General features: G+C 39.6%; 1 protein-coding gene across 1 annotated transcript in view; it reads right to left on the bottom strand.

The window, feature by feature from the left end:
• CEP112 (centrosomal protein 112) overlaps nucleotides 1-16,864 on the bottom strand; it is a 172,969-nt gene that overhangs the window by 86,804 nt on the left and 69,301 nt on the right. The window contains exons 18-19 of the mRNA XM_086473829.1: nucleotides 14,306-14,413; nucleotides 2,044-2,226 (exon numbers count right to left, since the gene is read on the bottom strand). Of these exons, the coding sequence (XP_086329955.1) occupies nucleotides 2,044-2,226; nucleotides 14,306-14,413 (291 nt within the window). The remainder of the gene's footprint in view (nucleotides 1-2,043; nucleotides 2,227-14,305; nucleotides 14,414-16,864) is intronic.

Raw genomic sequence — 16,864 nt, 5'->3', positions numbered from 1 at the left:
GATTTCTTTTCCAAAATGGAAAAAAACATGCGCCCTTGAAAGCTGATAGATTCTTACCAGAATCTGAATAAACAACAGCTCTTCTAGTCAAAGGCAACTGCACTTTCTTCCCTGATTTACATGTCATTCTCATGGCAGCAATGTTCAAATGACTGTACAGGGATATTCAAACTACAAAGACAAGCCCTGTAAAAAAGGCCAAAGTTTTTGCTATTCAGACTGTTCAGATTTTCCTAATAGCTGCGATGATCTCCAGCTTTCTACATAGCACCTGTAGTAGAACTATATATCCCATTGCAAAGAGAAAGCACAACCGAACTTTGGGCTCCAATCTTTGCCAGAAATGACCCACAACAGAACAAGATACCTCCCAGATTCTCTGAATTTGCTTAAGATAGTCCCTTTACCTTTGTATTCAGTGTTACACAGAGCAATACAGTAATTGCAACAAACGCTGGTGTGTAGACAGAACAATTCTATATAATTCTGAAACTGTTTTTTAACCTGAGTGCTACAGCTCTGCCTTTGTACGCAAACACACCACCAGGAACGCAGGTGAGAGGACGATACAACTTTGAAAAGGCACTTGCAAATAGTTAAGATGCACCTATCTTGGGCCAAAGAAAAAAATGCAAAGATAAAAACCCAATCCCGGTAACAATTTAAGTCTTTGTTCACTCTGACAATAAAGTGGAGAATAAACGGCAAGGTTTAATTTTTCAGGAGCCACCTGAACCTCCTCTTCCCAAGCATTCTCACAAAAGTACCTCTTGTTTTCCTTGGAAAACCATAATGGTGGAAATGAAGAAATAAGTCCTGGTTCTGCAATATATCCCTCATCCTCCCCCAACAAGCCGTTCATTTTCCAAGAGACTGACTTAAGCCAGATTTCGATAGAGTCCGAGTCGTCCAGAGGTAAAAAAAAACCTAATTTAAAAATTAAATATTCAATTTCCCTTAGCTACGTTATAGTTGCCCGTAAAAGACCCAGACTACTAGTCCTACAGGGAAGTAAAGTGAAAATGCCTCAATGTCAGAGTCTTACACCTCATAGTGAAGGCGGTGGTGCGCGGAAAACGTGTCGTTAAAGATGCCTTACCAAAATGTCCAGTTCTGGTATAAAATAATCCATGCACGATAAGTAATTCTAATGCTGATTAGTAAAGATTATTTTCTGAATGCTCTTTAAACTACAAAATCACCTTGAGTTTTTAAATACTGCCATTATAGGCCTTTTTAATATAGGCTCTTAGGAAAATACACCATGCCATCCTCACAAAATATATTGAAAAAATGCAATAAGATGTTTTTTGAACTGAAAACTCAAAGATCATTTTCCATGCTGACAGTGTGCATTTCATCCAGAAGTTTGAAGAGTCAAATGCTACCCCAGCTGGGGGTTATTCTGCCAAATGGCTTCCAACAGTGACCACAGAGATGGAGGATGGGAGGGGTGCGTGTGTGTGTAGGAAAATAAACACGATGGTAAGCAACCCCAAACCCACATCATCTCATCAAATATCCGACATACGTAGCCAAACACACAATGCAAATCTAGAATACAAAACTGAGACAAAGAGACACGAACAAAATGAAATAAAGCCATTTGTGAGTTACCTGCAGAGATTTAAAACAAAAAGCACACGAATGAAGCACATACAATTCATATGGATTTGCCCAGGAAGGAGAAAAGGAGGGGTGAGTGTGAGGGCTGGGGGGGGAAGAACAGATACCTTTTTTTCTTAAACAAATCCATCATGAAAGAAAATGAGACAAGATTATAAATAGGCCGAGTTATAGCGCACCATGGGATTTTTAATCTGGCTACCTGTGGTTTTTGCAGTTAAAGCCCTATTCAGCAGTGGGAAGGGAGGGGGGCAAGCGGAAAAAAAAAAAAGAAAAAAGAAAAACGAAATCACGTTTATGTGCCAGTTTCGCAAATGCTCACACAGCGTGCCTCACCAACAATGCTGGCAAACAGGAAACACTAATTATTAGCATTTTCTAATAAGCGTACGCCTTTCAAACATTATTGATCATTACCTGTCCGTCTCGTTTCCTGCATTCTTGAGTTTTACTCTCGTGCTCTGCCATGGCAGCGCGAAGCTGTTTTTCCAGTTTCTCGATTTCCCGTTCATGGTCTCGGACCAGGCAGTCCTTCTCTGCGTTGTGCTGCTGGAATAGGTGCGTCTTCTCCTGTTCATGCTCCAGCTTCAGCTCCACTATCTGATTGGACAGGGAGGAGTACAGTTCATCAATAGAACATCCTTGTCGTCATGACAACTCGTCTACAGCTTAATTTTCCCCTTAATTTCATCAAGTTGGCAATTTTATTTTTACGTCACTATTACCTCACCTTTCAAAAAGCCACCATTAGCGTGACAGAATTCCTCCAGACAATTCCAACAATGGAGACAACCGAGCAAATCCAGCGCATCCTTAACCAATTTGTTGGTACAAATGTCGGAGCGTACAAAAAAAAAAAAAATTTGCATTGTCGCATTCTGTGTACGGTCCCCCCCGTATCCTGCTGCTGCTCATCGGCAGGGCTGAGGATCCTAAATGGTTAATAGGCAGCCTGCTCTCCCCTTCGCTTAAGTATACACACACAACCCCCCCACACCCCAGCAATTAAATCTTTTTAAAGATTTCTTTATGATTTCCAAAGCGAAAGCTCTTCCTTCGATATTCCTCAACGCTGCCGTACATACAGTTGTCTTTTTTTTTTGATAAAAAAAAGAAAGAAAATTATAAAAAACAAAGCTCTATTATCCCGTTGTCAGCTACGCTATCCCAATATAAACAGATGTATGTGTTCCAGAAGGGCACCTGCTGTGCTGCAAGCTTGCGCCATGATTCCATAAGAAGCCCTCTATTCTCAGGATCCTTTCCCAGTCCGCACCACACTGGATGCTGTGACCTTGGCCAGTCTTAGCCTCTCCCCGCTAGACTGAATGGCAGCCCGAGACCAAGGGCCTGGTTGCCGCAGCTTTGATACTAATCCTCCCCGCCTGCGCACAATGGCACCCTACCTGGCCTGCACACTGGAGCAGCCAGCCTGCCTTTGAAGCAGGTGATGAATAGGGACGGCAGGAAGCCGCTTCCCCACTGAACTCCGGGCCACACAGCTGCTAAGAACAGTCACTTGGATTTTTCTTCAGTTTTGGTGGATTTCGGAGAGGGAGGGGGAGAAGGAAAGAAAAAAAAAAATGCTCTTATCATGAATATGGTGGGTTATTTTCAGCGTGAGAAAATAAAAGCGAACGGGAGGAGCCGGCTGTGTGTGCGCCGAGAGCGCGCCGGCACCTTATCTTAAAGCTGTAGCATTCAATTCTGGAATAATATTAGCTGTTTGTGTGGCTTTCGGGTTTAAAATGTGAAGTGAAGTAAAAAAAAAAAAAAAAAATCAAATTTTCTCAAACCACTGATCAGCGTATTCTGGGTTTAAAATATGTCCATGCTGCGGCCAGGAGCATCCTTCTGAGAACGAAGCAAGTAGAACAGATGCAATATTCCACGGTTTAACATATCTACATTATTTAATAACACTAAAGAGCTCATTAGTAGATGTCTGAAGCCCCCGAAGGAGTTAACCCCCCAGGAGGCATACATTATCTGTACTGGGCCTGGGATCCTTACGCAAAGTTCCTCAAGCCAGGTTTTTGCCCAAGGTCTGTGTACAAAACTGGTTTCTTTTCAGATGCTAGCAGTGTCCTTAGTGTGCCTAAATGAAAGAATTCTTGCTCCCTAATATAACTGTAAAGTCTTTGCCTGAGTTACGGGAAAAAACATTTAGTGGTTTTTCATAAATAAGACACGATTGAAAAGAAATCATGCCAACTCGAGAGGTGTTTCTTTAAAACATTTTCTGTTCTTAATTACTGGATCTTCAGCTGGTTGTGCCATGTAGGGTCTGGGGTAAGACAGTTTCTCGTGAGGATCTTGAATTTTTGGGGTTTTCCCTTTTTTAACCGAAGACAAGGAGGGCAGCAGGCCCCAAAGGGGCCATGGGACAGATCCTGTTTCTTCCGCCAGTTACATGATACACACGTACATCACCACTTTACCCAAAGTAATGACAGTTTTATTTCCCAATCTCTTCACTTACACCACTTCTACTCTAGACATTACTTTTTTTGAATTTAAGAGATGGAAAGAGCTAAAAGGAACCAGACTTTCCACCTGCAGGAGGGGCATCCCCCGAGCCTGATACGTGGAAGGGAAAGGACGGGAGTGTGAGGGAAGGTGTTTTACACAAGGCAAATTTGTTGAAGGAAAAAAAAAAAACCCAACACCCTCACCACTTAAAGTATTCCCCATGATGTTTTTAGTTTGCTTTTTAGAGACTTCCGGAAGTGAGCAGAGGTGGAGAGAGGGCAGAGAAAGGATGGGGAGGAGAGCATTTTCTTCCCTCAAGTTCAAAGACCTAGAAAACTCACCTTCCCTGAGAAACATTAACAAGTACCCACTTTTGGAGCCAACAAAACGTGCTTGCCTGTACAAATGATGCAAAGTAAATGAGTAGCTATTGGACTGCACTGGTGAACGCTCACTGAACCTCCTCAGAACTGCTGCCAAGCACTATGGCTTCTCTTCCACTCCTCCCTCTCTCATTCTTGTATTGTTGTTGGGTTGGGTTTTTTGGTTTTGTTTGGGGTGGTTTTATTTTTAAGGAAAAAAAATTAACGTATACCAACAAAAGGGAAAAAACGAACCCATGCTGTTTTTCAGCAACAACAGGACATCTTCATCACAGAAAGCTGCATGAAAACTCTATTAATTCTTCATAAATCAGTATGGATTCTGTCTCCTCTTTGAGGTAGAGAGCGCCTTCATGAGTGATGTAACAAAACCATCTCCTTTAAAAATTGTATTGTTTTGAGATCTTTCTGCATCCACCCCTAGATGCTTAGCACTTCATCAGATCACATTAAAATGTCTGCTCAAACCCCGTACACAAGCATCTAGAAGACAGACAGTTTTAGGTGCAGTACATTTCAGACAGACAAGCAACATGATATTCACAATGGGAATTAGTGGCAACACTGAAAAGAAACATTCATTAAATAATAGTGTGCACCCTATTACCATAATCAGATCGTATTCATTGTGGCTTAGATGTTTCCTCACTTTGCCCTTGCAAAGACAAAAATCTCTTTTTCTCTTCTCTGCGCATCTGTTCCTATCTCCTGCCGTGGCCTGGACACTAAAGCAAGCAGATCTGTCTGACCCCACATAGCTGTTCCTATGGTGAAACACTGTCATTACCAAGTAACACAAGTATTTAAAAATTGTTATCTCCTCTTACAGGAATTCTTAATTAAAAATTTCTTTCCTCAGCAGTATGATAGTACCATATTCAAGGCAACAGCCAACCAATGATTTATGAAGCCATCACCAGAATTACACCATTTAAAAAAAAATAATTCTGCTTTTAACTGAAATTTAACAATACTTAGTTACTTGAGAAGAGACAAAAGTCTTAAGAAAAATCTGAAAACAGGTTAATCCAAGAACTGTGACCATCTTTTGCTATTCACTGCCATAAACACACACACACAAACTCCCAAACAAATCTGGCAACGTAGCTCAGGCCCACCCTACGCAAGGCACCGACAACCAAGCTGCTGCTGAACGATGGCCTTTAACTCAGGCACACTTAACTGCACCCAAATGTGGAGGTGCTTTAGAACAACCCGCTAAAACAAGAGACAATCTAATAAAGACCTAAGGAGAAATCATGCTGCTGTTAGCACTGGTTCAGTTTGTACATCTGAAGAACAAAGACCTACAGTAAATAGCCTGCTGATTGCAGAGGATATTTTCAGAAGCCAAGTACTTGTAATATGATCAACATCAGCAAATACCTTTTTTAAGTCCCTAATATAGACAAGACCTTCTACTATCCAGTTTCTGCTTTTGCATCACACACTAAGTTTAGGCTTTTCAATTTTAGAACAATTTCGACTTGTTCTCAAGAACAAGTATGCCTTTGAAATTCTTTTTATAGTCCCCAAAGGAGGGAAAGGAAATTAGTTAGCTCACTACCTCTTTGAAAAATGTAGCTCCTACAATAAATATTTGACACCAAAGTATGAAAATTCTTGTAAATTTATGTCCAGAATTCCAGAAATATTGTAAGTAACACCTACATAAAATATAGTTTTGGATGGCAGGTTGATTTTCTTAGCACTATTTTGGCACGACTGAACTTCTGAGGGCTGGAGAAGCCACCAGTAAGTTACACATGTTATGGCAAAGACTGAACTAAACTCACATGTACAGCATGCATCCAGCACATTGTTTTTCAGCAATTGCATCTTATAAGCATTTAAGAGTGTTTCTACATCAGGTGTCTTCATTATTGTTGGTCTGCTCAAAACCAGCCCTAACCTCTGCCCGGCACAGTGTACAACACACGACCTATCCCCAAATTACAACTCTGGCAAAATCTAGCGTTTTCTGTTTCCTAAGCCTATAAATAAATGTGCGTGTTTCATGAGGATATGGGGATTACCCATCTCCGCAAATACATTGCTTCTAAAAGTAATCTGATATAACAGGCTGGAGGATCGAATATTAATCACGCTGGGCTCTGGCTTAGCATAACTTTGGGCAGAAAAGAGGCATCTTCACTGCAAGGCAAGGAAGCATACCAGAACTACTTTGCAGCAGATAAATTAAATGGATTTTAAAAGTACATTTTTTTTTTGAGATTCTGCTATAATTTGGAACACAAAGTACTCCCAAGATAGAAGGGCTGTAATGAGCTGAGGGCAAATGGGACGGGTGAAAAATACATCAGTGCAGAACCATATATTACCACTGAAGTAGCAAATACATATAGGGTAATGTACATCCATAGCGAATGCATTTTACTTTCTATTTCATTGCAGGCTGCAATAATTTAATTGGCATGACTGTGTTTCCTGTTATACTTCACCTTATAATCAACCACTAATAACTGTATCTCAACTGCAACCTAAGAATTGCAAGAAATTCTCTAAAAGAGACAAGCTGGTCTATTAGCCAAACTGCAGTTTGATTTATCCTCCCCGCAACAATACACCTGAGTGGTCGCGCTATGTACACAAAACGATATACCTGATCTGTAAATTTTTACTTACAAAGGCCTTCCAGAATTTTAATATTTTTAAAGCATGGTCAGCACAAACCTCACCTCAATCCTCCTATCTTCCCAATCCTCCTGCCACGAGTAAATTTGTTTTTAAATCACCAACGTATTGGAAATGAAGTTGCATCCCTGTGATTAAATCACACTTAGCGCCGTGACGAACGTCAGGAGGTCCCACTCCCCTCCCCAGCCCACCTGCTCCAGTAAAGCCAATGCGGTCTGCAAAGAGAAATATTTCTTTCAAACTAATATACCTTGAGTCACTGCAAATGCCTACTTTTAGCAGGCTCTGGTACAGAATTTACTGTACAGAGTCTTTGTTTAGGGATTCAGAGTTTATCCAAGGACCTTCTTTGAACACCAAGAACCAACTTCACAGGCGTTCGCAGCCTGACTTGCTATTTACCGCAGGCACCAATTTATGTTCCTGGAATCGTCTCCCCTCTCCCTCCTCCCCCCAAAGTTGATTCTGTTGACTATACAGGGAGCTCAGGCTTTTAACTCTGAATTACACACAAGTTAGATGCCTGAAGGAGACAGTGTAAACACCCATCTGTCTGGTTAACAATTCTGTAAATAGCAACGGTGCAGGGAGAAGATTTCCACCCACTCTTTACTTGGAGGTTAAATTCACATCCTTTTCCCATTTGTGAGTTTTAGCTATATCATAAAGTGAAAAGTTGATGTTGATGATTGAAGAAAGTATTCCTCAGATATTCTGCACAAATGGCATTGATCTGCGTGTTAGGATGGTTCAAAGGAAACATTTATGCATCCTAGTTTAATTTATTAAATGAAATTTATGCAGCTTGTTGCTGATGACATGAAAAATTTAGAGCCTCTGCTAATGTGCTCATTTGGCCTCCATGCAAGAACAGACTGTATTTCAATTATCTTAGACTATAGACAAAGAGGAGAGGAACAAAGCTTTTTACAAAGACTGTGTCCCTATAACTAAAGCAGCACACTAAAAACGGATCATGAAATCTCTGAATATAACTGGACTGTTTAAAGTACAGCTAAGAAATGCCTGGAACACTGGTCTGTCTGAGGAATTCAGTATTTCAAGCACATCTTGGCAAATGTTTTCTTCACTTGAGTGGGTAACAGAGTGGTCAAAAAGAAGCTAGAAGAAACAGAAAAGGGAGAGTGAAGCCAGAAGAAAAGCTAGGACATGAGTGCAGTGGCAGGAACTCTTAACTGAGGAAAGGTACGGGGACAAAGCCAAATTTTAAGCTTGTCATCTCTATTGGTGCGTCCAGCTGAATGTCTCTGAAAGCCTGAGCATGACACTGGAGTCAGAGTTTATGGTGCACATACAGTGACCGTGTCTCGTGATAGGACTGATGATGATTGTTCTAGTTCTGAAGACGAGACCACCAGCTGGAAGACAAGTTGAGCTGAAAGCAATATGCCAAATAAACAGGATAGGACTGTAAAGTCAACGCATCCAATGCGGAAGCAGCACTTATCCTCCCTGCTTCCTACCTTAGAAAGGCAGAGTGGTCACGGTTAAAGCAGGAGGTAATAAGGAACACCAGCTCCTGGAGGGCCAACTCACACTCAATGGACCCTTCAGCCCACACCACCCCTCCCCACTGATCCCTTCTGCAAGACTTGCCTCTCCAGTGCCGCCAGTCCACAGGGCTAAATGACATTTCTCAGCCCAAATAGCTCTAGGCTCCATTGCACAGGCTTTTCACAGCCACCCTCAAATTCTTTTCACAGACAGTACTTATTTTCCCTGAGGAGCTTTCTTTCCAAGTCCCATCCCAAACTACAGCAGTTTCTTGGTTTAACGCTTAAGCCCCACTTTTTACTCTATTCCTTACCTACGCTGTATTTTCCCTTCTCTTTCATGAGGTCACACCCTTTACGCCACTCTTTCATGAACAACCTGTTCTGGCTCAATTTCCCAAAAAGGACATGGAGATTCTCAGCGAGCCCCTTCAGAATATTTAGCTGATGAACTCTTGGAACATCTGAATTAAGCAATGTTTAATACCTAAATACTCTTAAGTAGATCTTCAAGGGAAAAATAAAACACACACCCAGGTCAAAAACACCCTACCTTCAGATAAAAAACACACCCAGGTCAAAAATACCCCACCTCCAGCATTTCAAGGAATTATCACTACAATATTAAGCAAAAGCAAAACATCATCATCTCAGCCTTGATAATCCAAACACCGGTGAAATCTCTTGGCACAACGTTAAACAGTTAAAAATTATCAGGGAAGATGTCCAACCATTAAATGTTAATCTAAGTAATACTTTAGAATATTTTTAAGCAACTGAGTGTGAGGTTGTGCTTGGAACCTTAGCATTAAGCTGACACTCAATAAGATAGTTTTGTTTTTAAATATAAACACTTATGTATAAAAACAATGGTTGTGATTAGAAATTTCATATTTTACCTGAGATACCTTCACTCTTTTCTTTAAACTAACTACACTAGAAAGTTATAAAAGAAAAGACATAAAGATCAAAAGAATATTCTTCCTCTCCTCCTAATAGTATTTTCCTCTGCTCCAGCACACTACTAAAATAAGAACAATTTCCCAACACTACCTCAGATACTTGTCCTTGCGGCTGGCAGGTAAGATTACAGCCATGCTTTTTTCACTTTTAACCAGCTGATTCTGCACTCCTTTACCCCTCTTTACCTGCACGCTTACCTCTAATATAAAAGGCATATTTAAGCTCAACCACACCTTTGTCTTGCTCCAGACTTAAAAGGGTAGACTATTTCTCTCATCTTTAACATCAATTCAAAATGAGTTTCTTAAATACCCAGTAAAACATTTCTGAAGGTGTCCTCTTTTCTTTCCTATTTGGCTAAATGGGACAAGACGACAACTCTAATTATTCCTTCACGAGTTTTACAGCAAACCCAATAATAAATGTCACAAGAAAGGATTTCCTGAGATATGAGTAGATTCTTCACCTATCACGTAATATATTTCCACTTTACTACGGAAGCATGAATAATTATTATTTTAAAATGGAATAAACACTATTAAAGAAAAGACAAACCTAAATAAAAAGCTTCTTTATACATTCAGGTTGGCATCGAACCTCAGAAAGTACGTCCATAATTCAGCAAGTAACACCATCCTGCTATCACAATAATTCATTGACTTTTTCATAGTGCATTCTCTCTGCTAGAAAAATGAAATTTCATAGACTTTGGCTCTCTCGCAAATCTTGCATCTTAATTTTTTCACACTCAGTCAGTCATAGCACTTCAGCAACTATTTATAGCAAAAAATGGGTGTAACCGTGATCATAGTCATGTATTATTGTATTTTTTCTTTAAAGAGGGCAAGCTAACACCATTTAAACATTAAGATCCCCAAAAGTTCACTGAAAGTGTTCCATTTATGACAATTTATGAAAATCTCCTTGAAATGATGGTGAGTAGGTACTTGACCCTGCTGCAAAACATCCCTGTGCAAGTCCTGTTGCACCACGAGTGCTCTGCTGTGGTACCACAGCTCACCTCAAGAGACATGCTCTCAGACAGTGCCCAGCTGATGTGGATATGGGGAAAAAAAAAAAAAAAAAGAAGTAAAATTCATGAACTTTCATGTCAAATTTGCCTGCCTGAATTCCATTACTGAAAAGTTTGGGCACAAGCTCTTTCAAGCATTTGGGCTTACGAAAAACAATTTCAACAGAAACACTTCCCAGGTATTTTGAGCTAAACTGAGGATGTAATTACAAAGTAGGAAAAAAATAAAAAGAAAAAAAAAGGGAGGGGGTGCAAAAAAACCAAACAACCTTTTTTCCTGTGCTGACGGTGCCATAAAGCCCGACTATAGATACTGCAACCATTTCAAAGGCAGGAAAGGCTGAGGCCTTCGCTGTGGTGTCCACTGGCTTTGAAGTGCCGAGAGCAGCTGCTCCCAGCAGATAGGAACTGTGGTGCTGCTGAAGTTATTTTTTTCTTCAAAATATACTTTCAAATCTAACAGCTGCAAGTAGAACAAAGTTGAGCTAAAGTATATTTAAAGAAAAAAAAGCCACCAGTTTCTCTCTAAGAGTGTTCTCAGTGGATACTTCAAAAGAAAGTGGCACTGAATCAGATGAAGCTGGAACCAGGAGTGACACATGACAGCTGAAACCAAATACTGCAAGATCCAAAATTTCTTCTTTGCTTTACTAATGGATTCCAACATATTTGAAAAGTTAACAAAACATTAACTGCCATTGTTTTGAATGGGTTACTTTCCTAATTATTTCTCACGGAAAAAAAAAAAAAAAATCAGTATGTATCAGGTTATTTATTGATCTAAATATCAATATATAATATATCAGTATGCCTAATCTGCAAGCAGAGAAACCTTTCAGTCCCACAACCAACAGCCCAAGTTCACAGCAGTAACCTCTTGGAAACCAACATTCAAGGAGAGCCCTGTGAAGCACAGGCAACCATTCATATAACGCAGAGAGGTAAAACCACAGCTCCCAGGTTCCTACACTTCCAAGGTGTTTCTCAGATTGGAGAACTGCATAACACATCAGTTCATTTAGTTCTTCATTACCAACTTGATTAAATTCATGGGCAACAGCATCGTCCAGTGTGCTCTCAGAGATACCTCTGCCACTCACAGCGCCAACCCACGCAAAACATAACTGAAAGTCAGTTTTCCTTCCCTTTGTGTATAAATTCCACTTGACAATTACATTCACACACTTGAGGCAGAATATCTCAAAGCAATTACTACATTTCCCAGGTCATATCCATTTTTTGGGTCAAGTGTCTATTTCCCAATGGGAAGCCTGCTAGAGCCCTGCAGAAATGCACCAGCAATTCTAATTTACCGCTCTATTTAAACAGATTAAATCAGTCTATTCCTCCCCAAATAACAAGCAAAGAAACATGCAGTAGAACAAGGTAAGGTAAAGTCTGATTTTAAAATGGTTTAGAAGTTCTGAAGCATAAATAGAGAGTAACACAAAGAAACAGAAGTTGGAACTACTGAACGGAATTTTTAAGAGTGGAAGAATTGAGCTCATACCGCTCTGTGGCTGGGCTGAAGGAGCTTTGTACTGCAGAAGTGACAACACAAAAAGAACGTCGTTTCCAATGATAACCCATTGCAATCTGCAGGAAGGGACACATATTTTTCATGTTCGCAAGCTTTCAAAGAACATTCCAAATGAAGTACGAAAAGAAATAAATTTTAAAAAAGGGCATAAACAGGATTCCTCTGAAAATTCTTCTGAGACTCTCATTGTCTAGCTGTTTAGTGCTGAAATCCTTTCCTTGGGTTGTAGTGATGTTTCATAAAGCCTAGCTGGTTTTTTCTTACAGTAAAAAGTAGCTATCCTAAATAAAAATAAAAGTCAAACAGTAAATATCTCTTTTTAGTGGAAAACGCCTTCACTGATGTTTGCCACAGCATCAACATTGTTACAGAATACCAATGTAAAAAAGATTCACCAAAAAACTTTTAACTGTCACATTCATTTCTTGGTTTTGGGGGTTTTTTTGATCCAGTCTCCAGAAGGTCTGAACATAGTAGGTATGATGATACAAGAAAACAAACAAAAACCAAATCAACACTACTAGGCTTTCTCGTTTGCCTTTAGCGCACAAAACCAGCCAAGTATTTGGCAGAAGATTGTATCTATGGCCTGGTAGCTCTCACCATGTATACTGAAAGAAAAAAATACCGTTTGTAGGTAGGAACAGGAATGTCGTAACATCTGACAATCTATAAATATTAATCTGCAGATTATGTTCCTAAACCTGAGAACAAAATCTTTGAACAAATGCTTACTTTGGACTTTAGAGATGCACCACAAATTAGGGGAACTGTAAAAAACAAAGTGAACCACCCATACCACTAACATGATGAGAACATAAGATTCCATAAAAAAAAATCCACCTTAAGGCAGACACCCAACTAACCCAACTCTTCCCACCATCCTCCCTTTAGTATGTCCTTTAATTGACACATCAAACTTCCTCACCTCTAACGCAAGCATGAAATGAAAACCCTCAATAGCTCTGCAACCCAGACTATTCCCGAATCATTAAATGCAAGACTCAAATAATATCACCCAGTTAAACAAAACGCTGGCGTAGACTTATCTCACTATTACCCAGGACAGCTTCTCACCCTTTGTCAGGTGGCAACCCAATTAGTAATGCTGACAATTCTGAGTGAGGATAAGGAAAATACTTTGATCTGAACCAACAAACTCCCTTCTATTCAGAGAGCCATGCACAAAACACGCTATTGTTCCTCCCAAGCACAGGCAAAGGTCTCTCTCAACACCTACCAAAGTGATCTTATTCCGTAATTCTTGAAAGAGCCCCTTCCAGACAGACCAGAGCAGGTCTCATACCACAAGCCAACTGCAGTATTTCATCCTCTTACCAGCACAGAAGATAAACAGGAACGAAATCACATTTCCCTGGTGGAAATGTAAACTTACATCCATGCAAAAACATTGCTAAGAGAGAACTTTTAAGCTTATGGACTAACTGTATCATTGCTATAAAGTAATCAAAAAAAATTTCAGTCCTTTAACAGGCGTTACCAAACAGTCGCCACTTCAGTTTCATGACAAAGTCCCACCTTACGCCAAGTGTTTGATGGGCTGTTTCAGCTGCATAGCTCTCAAGCCTACATCATGCAATAATTTGTCCATTTCTGTTTTTTCCCTTTACACTTCACAACACTACTGAACTCAACTTTCTTGTCTCCACCCAAATGTTTCCTGAATGTTTCCCAACCCTGAAATTACATTACCATAAAGAAAATCACTATCAGTGGGCCAAAACAAGCATTCATACGAACACTCCCCATGTTAAAAATGATAAAAAGAATAAAATGCAGTTTCTTGATAAGAAGAAAACCAGATAACGCATTACATAATTTCATCTGGCCATTATGAAAATAGGTGTTGCCACCTGTAAGCCTGGGAAACAATTTGAAAGTCAGAGGTACAAAGGACTGCAAAGAGGAAACAAAAATATTTTCTGTGTAGACTCTTCCCCCTCCATCCACCATCACATAAACTCTGCATATCTCTAAGTTCTGTCTTTACACAAAGAACAGCGACGCGCAGCGAGAATAGGATTTAGCCTGCCACAGGAACCGACCAACAAGGTTGTCCCTCCTCCCCTCCACCCAAAGGAGCAAACCCACTGACCTGTTGCTCGTATCTCTGCCTGAGCTCTTCCAACTGCCAGGAGAATTCTTTGGCTTGCTTTTCTCGGAGTGATTTTGATCTGCTTAGATCTGCTTCAACCTTTTCCATCTACATGGTAAAAGAAAGAGAATATTTAATTTTTTTTTTTTAAAAAGGCATAACTTGAAACGATCTGACGTTTCTACAGTTGTTTGCAAACCATCAAAGAGGTGAACATAACTTGCTGAGAATGATAATGCTATTTGTACATAGTGAAAATGAATGTTCAGTCGCTACAGGATTATTAGTTAAGTTAAGGATATAGCGATCACCTCTACCATGCCATTCCCCGATTACAAAGTACTGGCTCAGGTTTTCACTCAACAGTGGTGAGCAACCCATAAAATTAAGTGAATATTTTTTCCAGACAAAATATATTTTGAGACAAAAAGACTCAAATATATTTCACTAAAAAATACACTGCCTGTGGAAATTCAAGGAAAATCGTCTGTGAATCAGTGCACAAACTACACATTTAAAGTAAGCTTACATTAAATCAGTAAAATAACTTAAAAGAGAATTATTTGGCTGCAAGTAAAGTTCTCTGAAGATAGTCATCGCCTATGAATAATGAGTCCCACAGATTCCAACACACGGCATCAAGGAAGCAATTTCATAACTCAATTACCAAAGGCTTTTGTATCAAAAGCACAACTGTTAGCCGTACAGCAGGCATGTTTCCAGGGGAATATATACACACATATACACACATATACACACACACACACATATATATACACACACACACACAGAGTACTATGCTGCAGTGCACACTCATCAATTACTTTTAGATCTAGGTCCCAACACAAGCAGCGAATAAACCGTCTCTCTAAAAAAGCGAGAAGAGGGGTGTAGCTGTCAGGAGGGCCAGTGCTGCCACAAGTCCATCTGCTGTACCGAAAGAAGAAACACATGAATTCCTGAACCACAAGCCAAAATCCTGTTTGGCCTAAGGGAGTGCTCTGTCTGCAACAGATGTCTTTGCCAAGCGGCCTGGACATCACGTCTAAGCCAGGGAAGAGGAGAAGAGGCAGAACTTTGAGTGGGAAAAGTATTTTATTGGAAAATACTGCAGCAAAAGAGGAAGATATAGGACTAGGAATAGTTGGCCAGAGAGAAAGCAGAAAAATAGAACAGAAAAGAACAAGTTATCCTTCCAGAAGCTCTTGACCCTCCCTGCTACTATCTGCTATGAAGAGAAGGGACTTCAATGAATATTTTATGAATAATATCTTCCGCCTCCAAACATAGTCAAGTTGCATGTTCATAGCCCTATTTTACTCAGCCTAATAAAACCCAGAAAAATAAAAGATCTTGTTTATTTTTAAAAGAAAGAAAACATTCTAAAAAGTGAAATCATAAAAACATAAGCAAAGGTGCTTTAACTCTACTGGCTTTTGTCCTTTACTCATTAGGTCACATTCATATATTTCCTACAAGAGCAATGAGGTCTCTTAAACATTATTTGCCAAACTGACAAAACAATAGATCTAAAGTACTACGACATGGTCTATGTACTGTTTCTCTTTTTGCTAGTTACTGTTAGAAAAAACACAGATCTTGGAGTTAAAAATGTACCACTTGCCCAGCAATGTGCATCAGGTGAATCTTAATAATCACAAGACTGACAAAATAGGAAGCAGATGGCAGAAAAATATCACAGAGCCAAACTAATGAATTAAATATTGATTACAAGAACTGAAAACACCAGACCCCATCCTACTTATCTCCATAATTAACTTTACCACACACCAAAAAATGGTTTTAGAAGCCCGGTATTTCTAGTGTAGTTAGAAGTACAGCGTTGCTATAGCTACTACAGTTTTTGTTTTATAAGTAGTACATTCCACCTAACCACAAAAAATAGAATTTTCCAATATGTTACAATCTAACAGGTGATTTATCTAAAGAGTACGTGTGTGCAGAAGAATGAGAAAGGACAAAGCTATGAAGACAGTTTCAGCAGTGTTTCTTTGATGTATTTCCTTGAACCTTGGCTCCTGTAGAACAGTGCTGCTCAACCCTACAATATCACTTACTTTTTCTATATTTTAGCATGCAAGTAGGGACAGAATAAACCCATGGCTGATTCTTGGAGTACAGCAGAATTAATTTTCAAAACTTTCCAGAACACAGCAATATTCAAAGAAATTTGCAGTCATCTTTAGATGACAATTGACTTTAAGTTTTCCAAATTCTTTTGCACATTTTTTTGTTTTGGACTGGTTTTGTTTGCGGGGGTTAAGTGTGAATGAAACTATTATTAGTTTTCTAGAATTAGACTATAAGCCCTTGTGGAGCAGAAATAAGATACTATTTTAAGTTGTCACGAGGAAGTTGGAGCAGAGTCTCACAGCACAGAAAATCTTGGATTAAAATCATAGGATTTGTCCTATTGCCTTCATGGGTCTAATGTGTAGAAAAATCTTGCTTTTATAAGTTTATTCTTGCTTTCTTTATTTCCAAATTCTACTATTTGCTGTCTGCATGGGTCAGCAGAAAACATGAGCAATGCCTTAC

This window comes from Leptosomus discolor, chromosome 15 (genome assembly GCF_034619465.1).
Source record: "Leptosomus discolor isolate bLepDis1 chromosome 15, bLepDis1.hap2, whole genome shotgun sequence".
Taxonomy (NCBI): domain Eukaryota; kingdom Metazoa; phylum Chordata; class Aves; order Leptosomiformes; family Leptosomidae; genus Leptosomus; species Leptosomus discolor.
Note: the sequence above shows the minus strand (reverse complement) of the source record. Positions and strands in the feature narration are given on the sequence as shown.